This window comes from Narcine bancroftii, chromosome 6 (assembly GCF_036971445.1).
Source record: "Narcine bancroftii isolate sNarBan1 chromosome 6, sNarBan1.hap1, whole genome shotgun sequence".
NCBI classification, from domain to species: domain Eukaryota; kingdom Metazoa; phylum Chordata; class Chondrichthyes; order Torpediniformes; family Narcinidae; genus Narcine; species Narcine bancroftii.
In genome coordinates, this window is record NC_091474.1 from 35,420,668 (window position 1) to 35,434,359 (window position 13,692).

The 13,692-nt window shown below is 37.9% G+C and overlaps 1 protein-coding gene across 2 annotated transcripts in view; it reads left to right on the forward strand.

Annotated features, from left to right (window-relative positions):
- The window catches only part of LOC138735940 (protein-glutamine gamma-glutamyltransferase 2-like), a 42,381-nt gene extending 29,066 nt beyond the window's left edge, over positions 1 to 13,315 (forward strand). For both annotated transcript variants that reach the window (XM_069884625.1, XM_069884626.1), the window contains exons 6-13: positions 87 to 264; positions 1,044 to 1,179; positions 2,764 to 2,867; positions 3,861 to 4,103; positions 6,939 to 7,208; positions 7,709 to 7,869; positions 10,427 to 10,563; positions 12,341 to 13,315. In XM_069884625.1, coding sequence (XP_069740726.1) covers positions 87 to 264; positions 1,044 to 1,179; positions 2,764 to 2,867; positions 3,861 to 4,103; positions 6,939 to 7,208; positions 7,709 to 7,869; positions 10,427 to 10,563; positions 12,341 to 12,509 — 1,398 coding nt within the window. In that variant the 3' untranslated portion in view covers positions 12,510 to 13,315. The remainder of the gene's footprint in view (positions 1 to 86; positions 265 to 1,043; positions 1,180 to 2,763; positions 2,868 to 3,860; positions 4,104 to 6,938; positions 7,209 to 7,708; positions 7,870 to 10,426; positions 10,564 to 12,340) is intronic.
- The last annotated feature ends 377 nt before the right edge of the window (positions 13,316 to 13,692 follow it).

Consider the following 13,692-nt stretch of genomic DNA (forward strand, 5'->3'; position numbering starts at 1 on the left):
GTCCAATAAATATGGAGCCACTCATTTCATTAATCTGTTTTTTTTCAATATCTTCACAAAACTATCTGAACAATTTCTTCTTCCAGGTGAACTCTCAGGATGACAATGGAGTTCTGCAAGGTCAATGGCATGCACCATACACAAATGGTGTATATCCCGGACAATGGGCCGGAAGTGTTAAAATTCTTCGTAAATGGAATGAAAACAATTGCAAGCCAGTTCGCTATGGGCAATGCTGGGTATTTGCAGCAGTGACGTGCACAGGTAGCGACACCATCGGCATTTGATCTCACAAATAAAAGGATGCAGTTGAAATATATGTAAATTGCTGATTGACATTTAAACATTTTCAAGAATAACTAAAGTAGATTTTTTTTGCATCGAGAAATGGTTAGCAAAAAATAGTTAATTAATATTGCATTGAATTTTTCTGAATTTTGCCTGGAAATAGCATTTCAGGTGGAATGATATTTCACATCCAAGGAATTATTGCCCATCTTCCACTGATGTAATGATAGGAGGTTTTGAGAAGGCAATAAAGACATATAGGTTTATTTGGTTTGGGATCTGAAAAATAAATGTGGTGTGTGGAGTGGTTGAATCTCCAAATCAAAACCAGCAGAAGGGGGAAAAGGATGAAGAGGTCACGAATCCAACGTGTGCAGTAGAGACTCAGGTTATCTGTTGACATTCTGCCAACAGTGCAGGATGGAATTAAGGTAACCTGACCGATGTATTGCATTAACCCAATGGTGTGCCATGGCTTATAACAAAACGTTTGCTGTTCTGATCGTTCACATCAAGGTGGAAGGTTCTATCATTGCATTTTTTTCATTAGGAGAAAAGCAATTACTGAAGTTCATTCTTCATCCAAAATTTTTAAAAAAATGCAATTAAAATTTATATCTCTTCTGATCAAAATATGCAGCAGGCCTCTTTTATTTTTTAAAATAGCATTTTCATTTGCTCAGCTACAAAGATATTACGACATTACTGAAAATGAATGCATTGCACGTTAGTTAGTTAGTAAACTTTTTCTTCAGTTTTAAGGTGCCTTGGCATTCCGACTCGTGTGGTTACAAACTTCGACTCTGCTCACGATACTGATGCAAACCTGACCATTGATAAATACTTTAATATTGAAGGGGAAGATGTGGGAATATCCTGTGATAGTGTTTGGTAAGTTAAAACAGTTATAAACACTGAAATAGAGCAGTGCCTTGTGACCAAACGTTTTCCGAATTATATCTCAATATTATATACTTGTTGAGAATGTTACTGCAATGACCTCTGCTCCCACAGAGGAAAGAATGGATAGACATCTTTCATATTTAAAAGCAAGGTTGGCCATCGCCATTTAAATAGTCAGAAGGAAAACTGAAGGATAGCTCAAAAATAAAATTGAAATGGAAAAAAACATAAAACGGAAACAGAATAAGATCAGAGGGAAGGCAAAGGTGGAGCTAGGCTGGGAAAAAACTTTGGCAGCAGTGATGACTTTGTTAATAGTGACTATTTCACTTCAATATCAAAATGATCAGCTGCCATCATTTAGTGTATTATGCTGTTCTAGGCTGTAAAGAAACAAAAGTAATTCCTGTCAGTAGTACCTGTAAAATACAAAAGTCTACAGATATCGTGGTTGAAGCAAAAACCCAATGCTGAAAAAACACAGCAGGTCAAACCTGTCAGTGTGTTGTCATGCATATTTCTGGATTTATTAATGTGTGAAACATTTAAGTCTATGTGGGATTTTTGGAGTGGGCAAGCACTTACTGACAGAAGTTCAACAATTACAATCAAGTGTTCACCAGCGATGCTGGTCATGAAAGATTTAGTAAAGCCTTTCTATTAAAAACATTAATTTAAAAAACGTTTGTATTTTAATCTAGATTAAAAGATCAACACAATATGTTAATACGGGAAGAAATTGTTTTGCATGTAAAATTTTGAATGCATTGATAGTTTGGCCACAGCTACATGTGCCCAAGGAAGACACAGTCTGGCTTACTAACCTCTACATTTTGGAGGGTGATGCCAAGCCTAGAACACTTCCTCATATCTGCCTCTCAACCAAGACCCATCTAAATATCATCAGATCATCTCCCAGACTATCATGGATCTTATCACTTCCAGAGATCCCCATGCTCCAACTTGATAGTTCCCCAGCCCTGCACTGCCTTACTTCTATTTCCTTCCCAAAATTCACAAACAGAACTGCCTGGGCAGATCACTGCAAACTTTAACCTATGGCCTCAGTGTGCTCCTCCCCCACCAAATTCATCTCCATTTATTCTCATGGATGTTATCTGACCCATTGGATTCCACCAGCAATTCTTTAATTGTACCTCGATACTTTTTTTGGAGTAGTGAGTGACCAACTATTCTAATCAAATCTTAAAGTACTCCAAAACAAGCTCATGAATGTGGATCGTTTAAATTAATCAATGGAGGCTAATTTGCATTGAATTTATAAATGGTTTATTAAAGATATCCCTTTGGCATAATATTGTAGAGACATTCTTATTTGGATCAGTATTTGGAAAAGTGTCCGCATGTGTGTGTTTTCTTGTGCATGGATTTTTGGATTTATTTATATTTATGGGTACCCGTACATAGCATTTCAGGCAGTGTGACTTGAAATTCGAGCTTCCTGGTATTTGTTCTGGTTCTTCAATGTAAGAAAGTTTTTAAAAGCCTTGATTATAATGTTTTATTTTCTCAACTAATAATTGAAACACATCTCTATTTTCTTTAATTCAGGAACTTCCACGTTTGGAATGAGTGTTGGATGCAACGTAATGACATAAAGGCAGGATATGATGGGTGGCAAGTAGTGGATGCCACACCACAGGAAGAAAGTGAAAGTAATAACTGAATTCATTTTTGGCCACATTGCATGCGTTGAGGAAGTAATGATATCACAATGGGGGCATGGGAATGTGAGCAGGCTTCAAGCTCCCTGGAGTCTATGTCTGGTCGTATATGTATTTAAACACTAATGTTTCATTCTCTTCTCCAAGAAAGATTTTGGAATATCAGTCTTGAATTATCCAGGTGACCTAATCTCACTTGCATACTGTGTTTGAAAAGAAAAGCTTCCCAATGTTACTCTACAGTGGCTGACCCTCAGTTTTCACACAATGCCCTCTGTTTGGGCTTTAATCAAAAGGAAACTGGTTTTGAATATTTTCTCTATTATATTCTTTGATCATCATACATAACTCATTTGCCAGTTGTTAGTGTTCTGCACTTGTGGGAACACAATCGAATCTAAGGAAACTATTCCCATAATTTAAGTCCCAGTGTCAAACTGTTAAATATCTTTGAAATTATTAGAAAGAGGATAATCGAATGCAATGGTCAAACAGCAAGAGCAATTGAATTGCTCAATGATAAATCAAGGGAATGTTGTATGAAATTGGTATATGAGAATTCAATCATGGCCTGCTATCCTGCAGTTTTTTTTAGAGAGGTATCTCATGCATTGGTACAGTATTTCATAAAAGTTGTATTTAAACTGCATTTTGCTTGCATTCATTTAGAATTATTGCAAAAATCTTTCCTGTTCCTTTGTGTCAACTTATCTGATAAAGAATGGAATTCCAGGAGAGATGGTCTTTGAAAATGATCCACAGTAATTTTTTATTAGTATTTCAGAATCTCTTGCATTAATTTGACTCCAGTGTTACTCTATGCAAGAGCAAGGTTCCAGCTACAGCAGATATATATCTTCTGCTAGGAGGCATGTCACAGATAGTCTATTTATGCATAATATGGAAACAAAGCCTTTCGGTAAACTGTTAGATTTACATTACTAGCATTTATTAAAATTCTTTTTTATTTGTTCACACATCAAGATGTTTACTGCTGTGGTCCGTCTTCGGTGACAGCAATCAAGCAAGGAAATGTGGATGAGAAGTATGATACCGAATTTGTTTTCGCTGAAGTGAATGCCCATTGTGTGAACTGGCTGTTGTTGAGTGATGGAGCAAAGGTTAAAATGGATATTGATACAGAACAAGTAGGTCACAAAATAAGCACAAAGAAGTGTGGTGTTGATGAACGTGAGGACCTGACACATCTGTACAAATATCCTGATGGTAAGAAGAATTAGCACAAAGTAAAACATGATGAATGTACTTCTATTTGTTTCATTATAAAATAAGACAGAATTCAATAGATTGTATTTTGAACTTTGCTCCCTTTACGAATCCTTTGCTTCCGCCATCAAATCCACAACCTCTGAAAGAACATATAAAGGGATTCTTGGCTGTAATCAATAACTCCATCATTAAATAAGGCTCTTTTTAACTGATGTATGCTTCATGAAGCTTGCTATCTCCCAGACTCAAAGGATGCACCCATTCTCTTTTAGCCGTATGCTATTTGGATATCCCAATGACACCAAGTAACTCAAAGCAAAGGAAATCATTCATTCTTAGCCACTCTGGTTCTGTGTGCTTCCAAATCAGACACCATACTAGACTGGATTGCTTCCCAAGTGCAGGGCAATTAGGGCTGCTCAATAAAATATCAACATTGCCAGCAGGATCCATTTACATGATTAAATAAAACAAAATCAAGTGTTTTGTGTTCATCAATATTGAAGAGGGATTTGCTTGAATGGTGTAGGTCTTCATTAACAAGTGATTGTCAACAGCATCAAGGATTGCAAGTACAGTGGTAATAATTCATTGAGTTATTGAGGACAGAGTCAGCAGGGCCCTCCTTAACTACCTTCAGCAATACAACCTTTTAAGAACTTTACTCTTTTCCATTTCGTGCCCTGTAAGCACCTCAGTTATCTTTGCAACATCATTGGCAGATTGTCTTCACTTATCTAGATACTCTTCTCTTTGTCTTGGCTTCGCGGACGAAGATTTATGGAGGGGTAAATGTCCACATCAGCTGCAGGCTCATTTGTGGCTGACAAGTCCGATGCGGGACAGGCAGACAAGGTTGCAGTGGTTGCAGGGGGAAATTGGTGGGTTGGGGATTGGGTGTTGGGTTTTTCCTCCTTTGTCTTTTGTCAGTGAGGTGGGCTCTGCGGTCTTCTTCAAAGGAGGTTGCTGCCCGCCGAACGGTGAGGCGCCAAGATGCACAGTTTGAGGCGAGATCAGCCCACTGGCGGTGGTCAATGGGGCAGGCACCAAGAGATTTCTTTAGGCAGTCCTTGTACCTCTTCTTTGGTGCACCTCTGTCACGGTGGCCGGTGTTAAATTAGCATCATAGCAAACTATATACTGCATATATCTGTATCAAATTTTACCACAAATATCTTCTGATAAACACCTTATTTGCTTCACTGTGTTGAAGTGACTACATGTTATGGTTCATTTATTGATTCTGCTGCAAATGCTCAGATTTTCTTCATCAGAGATCCCAGTTTCTTGTTTTTAATTACAATAATGGATCTATACTAACCAATGAGGAATTCTAGTAAAATAAACTTGACTAAGTTTCCATAAAACTATAGAAATAGACAATTTGGCCCAGCGAGTCAGCTCCGCCATTTGAATCATAGCTGAGATATTCTTCTGTTCGACCCTATTGTTATGCTTTCCCCCGTAACCTTTGATACTCTTACCTATCAATCCCCACTTTAAATCTACTCACTGACTTGGCCTCCACAGCTCTCTGTAGCAGTGAACTCCACTGATTCAATACTCTCTGGCTGAAGACATTTCATCATCTTTGTTCTAAAGAAATTATTTCATTCTGATGCTATTGTTATGGAGTCCAGAGGACCCCAAAAGCCAGCAGCAATAGATCTGCTCCACAACACAGGGTTATTTAAACAAAAGTAGTTTTTAATTATAATTGAACAAGAAAACAGAATTAAACTTTAACTTATTACTTAACCTGCCTAACTACTTAATCCCCCCTCTAATACTAAGCGCAGGTGTGTATAATGTATATTTAAGATTAGAAAAGTTCTTTGGATCGCAGTCCAATCTCACTGGTTGCAAGCAATTCTTGTACTGTCCACAGAAGTTAGCATTCACAAAGTTCATCAGGCTTTGGTGTTTAACAAGCACTCAGGAGGGTTCTTGCTGGTTTTCAGAGAGATTCCTTTTCCAGGACATCCACAACTGATTCCTTCTCAATCAGTCTTGCTGACAAAACTTGCCCCCTTCAGAGTTCTCCAGATGATCCTCTTTCTTTCAGGTCACCTTTCAGACCTCCAGCCTTCTCCTTTGACCAGGCAGCCTTCCAGAGTTTGCCAGCTTTGTCCTTCTGGAACTGATTTTTGTGTCTCTCCTCTCTGTTTCTCTCCCTCCCTCTCTGAGAGCAAAATTGTTCTCTGCCGCCTGCAAAAATCACATTTTCCTAAGCAAGCTGTATGTTGATACTTTGTTGCCTCTTGCAAGAAGCACTCTGCAAAAGTCCTGCAAATCCTGTATTTTAAAATGTGTGTGTGCAAGCTGCTCTAACAATTCCTCCCAAGCCACCTCTAAATACTGTGTCACACTAGGCCCTCTGCCTTCTGGAAACATCCACATCCACTCACTTCAGCCCATTCAATATTCAGTATTTCTATTTTTTTAAAAATTAGGCTTACCATGTAATGATATCCTATCAATGGTCAATTTTAGATTTTTTTGGTGAATTTCAAAAAAGTATATTTAAATCAAGTGTTTAAAACATAGTATGTTATAAAAATGAATGAATTGAAATGAAAGTTTGAAAATAACATTAAGACCACAATACAATGTTTTTTTCTTAGTTTACAGAGATTAAATTTAATTTTTTTAAAACAAAACTACAGTGATTCTTCATTGTACAGTAACCAACAATCAGAATGTGAATCATAGAATATGTTGATCATGCCCTAAAGACCACTTAAGGTCACTTGTTTCATATCACAATTATGAAATAAAGCCAGCAAATGTTTTTGTATTTTCACAATGACACTTTTTTTTTTAAATTCCAAGGCTCAATTGAAGAAGAAGAGATTTTTCGAAATGCTAACATCATACAAAACATTCCACAACCCGAAAAGACGCTATATGTGTCTCTGATCAGCGACCAGCCCATTTACAAGGGAAAGCCTGTATCAGTCACTGTGGTCATTTCCAACAAGTCTTCGGTTGAAAAGGTCTGCAATGTCAGATTTTGGGCTAAGAAGAGGAAGTATAATGGAGAATCAGGGAGCCAATGCATCAAGAAATATAAAAAGGAGCTCACCATCCCCCCTAATGAAGGTAACACAAGGTCTATTTAAGGAAGAAATAGTATTAGACATTTTAAGGAGCACTTGGATTATTTGCCAAATAAACAGGGATTTGGTTCAACAGGGACTGTTTAATTCTTGGAATAAAATAACGAATTCAACTACTGTACTGCCTGTTTGGCCTGGAAGAACTGAGCTCTGACACGAACCCATTTGAAAAAGAGACTTCTGTTAGGCCTTTGGAAACATTTATCATTCTGATATCACCGCCACTTCACATAAGCTTCCTGCTTTGTTCACATGCATAGAAAGTAGCCCCAGCACTTGAATCTAACCATGATGATACTTTGACACTGTTCTGTATTTTATCTTATTTAACATTTTTATCAAATTTCAGGCGTAACTTTCATAAAATAATAACCTCTGCGAAAGCAACGTGCATAAACATTTAGATATTTATTTCTGTCAATATATTATGAGATGTCATATTATTGTTAAGTACATCAGTTTTTATTTCTTGGTATGCCATAGATACAAAAATTCCTTTTGAAGTGAGTTACAAAGAATATGGATCTTTCCCTGACATGTTCAACCAGATGAAGCTGATGTCTATGATCATCGATACAAAATCTCAGGATAATGCACTTGCTGTGAAGAATATAATTCTGCTAAACCCCATTATCGAAATCAAGGTAATGTTCAGGAATTGTCGCGCTCATTGTATTTTCATCATAAAAGACTAAATACGGTCGATAAAAAGGAAGAGGAGATGTCATGACGGTGGGCTTTATGATGTTGAAGGGAGTGTCAAAGAAATTGTACTTTCAATGCATATTTTTCTGACAAAAGTACAATGCATGAAAGTCAATGTACAAGAAATGTACCTGAACAGAAAATTCAATGTATTAAGATCAAATATTGTTACAGTTTTGAAACGTTGCTTGGGAAATGTGTCTTTTATGTGAGAGATGCCTTTTTTTCACATGAAATACTCTCCCTCCTTTAAGATTGTCAAAGTTAAAGCATTGGTACTGTGACAGAGGTGTTTGGGAGATAAATTGGGAAAGGTTTGTTAGAGCAGGTCACCTACAAACAATTTAAAGCACAGAATTTTTACAGGAGTTCTGCAGAGTGCTCAGGGACTTCATTGATGGAATGTTATTTGGCAAAAGGCGGCAAAGTAGCAACATACAGTGGCAGTTTGTCTGGAAAACAGTCTGCTGTCTGGAAGAGCATGTGATCCTTGCAGGCAGAAGCCGGACAGCTTTGCTCTCAGAGTGGGAGGGAATGAGAGAGAGGAGAGACCCAGACTTCAGTTCCAGAGAGACAAGCTGGCAAGCTTGGAAAGGTGGCCTGGTCAAAGGAGAGGACTGGCTGCCAGGTGTTTCCCTTGGAATAGGAGAAACAGAAAGGAACTCTTGTGGTGAACTGAAAGAAAGAGGATATCATCTGGAGAACCCTGAAAGGGGAAAGTTTCGTCAGCAAGACACTGGAGTGGCTGTCTTGGAATGAGAAATCTCTCTCTCAGAAAACCAACAAGAACCCTCCTGAATGTTAACGATTTACCTGTTAAGCACCAAAGCCTGGTGTACTTTATTGATGTTAACTTCTGTGCACAGTACAAGAATTGCCTGCAACCAGTGAGATTGGACTGTGAACCAAATAACTTTTAAAAACTTATATACACATTACACACACGTGCATTTAGAATTAAAAAAGTTAAAAAAAACCCAGACTGGACAGACTATCCTAAGAATTTAACAATAAAAATTAATCTTCTGGTCTTCACCAACCAAGAGAAAAGAATTAAGACCTAGTCTGGAAGGGAAAATAATTATACTAACTAAGCCATGTGGAAATAATTTATAAAAGGTCACCAAAGTCTCTTCAAACTTAACAGAAGTATTAGAAATGCTACAACTAGCTTTCTCTAAGCTTAAACAGGACATAATTTGAGAGAGCAACTGAATCAAAGTAGGTTGATTAGAAACTTACCATTTAACTTCTAGCCAACAATGTAGAAAAAGCTACAACCCAATGTGTGGAAGCGGGAACTCATCCCACTTTCAGAGGTATAATTCCAAAAAGAGCAGTTGTTGGTTTAGGTGCAAAACTGATATCCAGTATAGCTGACAAAGTCTTAAAAATATCTGTCCAATACCTCTCCAAAGTCGGGCATGACCAAAACATATGAGTTAGAGAAGCCACTTCTGATTTACATCTATCACAAATAGGGCTAACATTATAAAAAATATGGGCCAACTTGTCTTTCAACATATGAGCCTGGTGTACCAATTTAAATTGAATGAAAGAATGATGAGCCCATATTGAAGAGGTACAGAAGTTTCTTCAAAGTTGTAAGAGAACCTGCCTCCACAACCAATGATTTTGATTTCTCTTGAAACGGTGTCATACACAGGCTTTCAAAGTTGGGCAGAAATTAAGGGGTTGGCATTTGGCTATCTGCTGGAGCTCTGCTGGATTTTGGGCTTGCCATCTGCCATAGAGCCAGGCCTCAACAATCAGGCACTGTCTTCAGACTCTAATTTGCTGCAATAGGGGAGAGAGGGTGATGAATTAATGAGTGTAGGCAATATGTAAGGCATTCAGGAGAGAAACAGACCGGGGATGTTATACTGTGCACCATGAGTTTAAAATTGATGACAGGACTTGGTTTTATAGGAACATTTGAGAAGCTTTAAAGCAAAGCAAGACCAGCCATCCAAAGCAATAGGCAAACGTGATGGAGAAACTCAGCAGATCAAGCAATACCCATAGGAAGTAAAGGGTAACCAGCGTTTTGGGCTTGGGGCCTTCATTGGTTACTTCCTATGGATACTGCATGAGCTGCTGAGTGTCTCCAGCAAATTTGCGTATTGCACGTGACCCCGGAATCTGCACACTTCATTGTTAAACTCTACCTGACTTTGTACTTCCTACACCATCTTGGTTAAACCACCAATCAAATTTACCTGAATAGCTACTGCCACAAATAACTTGTCTGAAATTTGCGATAATGATTTTGGGTGTCTGACATATAGATTTTTTTTTCAATGGTCAGTTGCCAGGCATCCTTCTCTGAGCTGCTTCTCATTGACATTGAAAACAGCATAAAATACTTTTGTGTGTTTTTGGTTGATTTCCATTTCATTTTAAATTGAATCATGAGCAAGGTACATTGTGATATTGTTTGACTTATTTTTATGTTTCAAAACACTTGTGATTTTAAATATTGATTTGCTTCATCAGATGCTGAATTATTCTGCTGAGGTGAATAAAAAGGTATTTTTGGAGATCAGCTTCAAAAACCCTTTACCTGACACTCTAACGAAATGTGTCCTGACTCTGGAGGGAAAAGGTCTGATCAAAGATCAAATAACAATGCAGTAAGTTTGCAATTTGAATAACCAGACATATCTGTAACACCTGGCTATTAATTATTCTCTTGTTGGCCTCAATAAAATATTGAAGTGAATAAAAAAGGGCAAACAAGCTTTGAAACTTTCCATTTAAGGACTAGGAAGTGTGCACAAAATATGATTAAATGTAAAATTTCAAATGCCTCTTGCATCTGCTTAGTTAGATGGAAGCTTCACTCTCCTGAGCCTTGGCTGACATCTGGTCTCAGAGTTTGCTAAGCATCAGCATGGAGTCTAGTGCTGTAAGCAATGCATTTGGCGTAACAGACTTCCTAACACTGAGACGGGAAGCCCTGCCAGCTGTGTCTGTGCTAAGGTAACCTGGAATGAGCCAAATGATCCTTTTGGTCTCATGGGCACACTGAGCATAAAGAGAAACTTGTTTACATATTTATTTCAGTCAATAAAAGAAAATGAATGTTTTGTGTGTTAAGGTTTCAAAAATTAAAATTGTAATGGTATTTTAGCAAAAAGGCTTAAGCAGTTTTCATATCTGAGAACGCCATCCTTAGAGGAAACTGGTTCCTTTGACTCGGCAAGTTCCGAGGCTACGTTGAACATTATGATTAGCTAGCAACTAGCTTCCGAAAGGAAGACTGCACTGGGGCATGCTGGAAAGGCAAACCCTCCAAGGGCACTTGTTGGAGTTCAGGCTTTTTGTCAGTCAACTCAAGATCAGGGCCTAGCTAAGAGGAAATGATGTGGGAGTCTTCTCTCCTGACAATTTAGTTAGTGCTACTGAGTATAAACTTTTCATTATTTTAGGATTCTCTTGAAGTCAATATGTTCCTTGAAATTTTTCTAAGCTGAAAATGGGATACTTCAGCTACATTCCCCTGCCTCTGCTCTGTCACATCTAACAACTGCGAAAAAAAAATAAAACCCTTAATAAAAAAATTACAAAAACTGAAGCCACTTACTTAGTGTGTCATAGACTACTGCAACTTGCCCAGAGAGCAAAAGGATGGGGAGAAAAGATTCCAGAAAAAAAAAATTAACGGTGGAATAGGATTGCTCTCTGAGCTGACATTGATTTGATGGTCTGTAAGGTCTCCTTCCGTATTTAGGGGAATTCTTAACATAATCAATTACTGCTGCAGCAACTCTTCCTTCCAGCCTGCCCCAACAATGAACTGGCTGCTTTCACGATTTCTGCTTTTTTCTCAATACACTGTGCGGTACCAATACAACACATTCCTTACTTCATATCTACTACACCAGTTTAGCTAATAGTGTGATAAGATGTGGTAACATTTAAAAACATTTCAAAGTGCAATACCCCTGAGGTGCCAATGTTAATTCATTATACATTCACTGATTATTGCACACACTCACTCCATTCAATGTAAAGAACAAAGACACCATCATATTCTACAAGCTTCTGGCCTTCCTTCATCCATCAGTAGATGTTATTGGAGTGGGTAATTAATATAGTGGATAGTGCTTAAAAAAAAATGATTGGATTTTTGAAACACATAGGAGGGGCAGAGTGAAAAATCTGAATTTGGAGAGTTGTGGCCCAGGTGCTTTTGTTTGTTTTGTCAGCCATAGCATTACATTTCCTTTCAAATATTCAAACAATTAAGAAGTAGTTATTGACAATAATTGGCCAAGCATCAGTATTGTTTATAAACTGTATACATTTCAGACCAGAGGCCGCTCAGCCCATTGAGTCTGATCTGCCATTCAAATCTTGGTGGATGGATGAAGGGAAGATTAATCTTGTTCTTTTGTTTTTTGTTAGATGTGAGGACGTGCCTGCGAATCAAGTCACCAAAATTAGGCAAGAAATTAAACCACATAAGGAAGGGAAACGAAAATTGCTGGCGGATTTTGACTGTTCTCTGCTGCAAAATGTAAAAGGCAGCTTGATGATTGATGTCCAAAAAGATAAAGAAAAATGTGAACACTAAAAGATCTTAAAATCTGTTATTTTACTTAGTAAATTTCGAGAATTTTTATATGTTATTGCAGGTCTTCTGTTTAAATATGTTGGGTATGAATATTTTTGGTCAGATTTGCTTCGGTGAATGGTATTGTAGGTGTGAGAGAATTTTGTTGGAAAATGCTTTGTAGTATTAATCCTATGTTTCGCTCGCACATGGAATATTGGGAGATCGGAGAGTCACTCAACTCGTGCAAATAATGTTCAACGGCATGAACTTTTAGATATTTTATTGCATGTGTGTATTCTCTTAAGAGGACAACAGTTTAATCGAAGGTGAAAAACAAGAAATTTCCCTGCTTACCTATCCAAAATTCTTTCCATGCTGCTTCACGGTGTGAGAAATATAACCTATGGGTATCGTTAATTGTCATCCGTGGTACTCTTCCGTTTCAAAAGCTTGAATTGGTTTCCGATTTTTGAAGGGGCAGTACTCTTGATGTACACTTTGAGATATAACAATATAATGAACTTGTTCCAAGTCTCTGGCACAATAACAAATATCACGTTTTGCCAATCCTCTGCCTCTTCACATACATTGTTTTGTTTTTCAAACCACTGGATGCCTTTTGACAGTTCTTAATGTACCCTTGTATCAAATGCAATTCATCTTTGGGCCTTGGTTCTGAATAGCACCCAGTGAACTTCATCCCCAAATTTGACATGCACCATCAGGGCATCTTACAGTTACCTTTGTCAATCTTTGAGTTTTATGTTACTCTGAGAAACGTTACTTTTATTCATGAGGTAATAAAATAGATTTAAAAATTCAAATCTCCCAGCAATGGGAATCAATTGTATGTTCATGCTGATCTTGCATTTTGCCAGTAATAATTTAAACGAATTAAATGTATAGTCTGGTAAACATCTCCACTCTTGCTCCTGCATTTGCAGTTAATAATTTAATGCTGGAGTGCACACAGTGCTGGAGAAGCACAGAAGATCATGCAACATACATAGAAATTAAAAGGCAATCAACGGCTTTGGCCTGAACCCTTCTTCAGCAGTGCTGAGAATCAGGACGGTGCCTGAGTAAAAGGTGTGGGGGGGGTGAGGGGGGGCGGGGAGAGAGAAGGGAGGGGATCACAGGCTCACAGCTGGGAGGAAAGAGTCGAAAGAAGCTGAGATGTGATAAAGTACAGGGTGGAGAG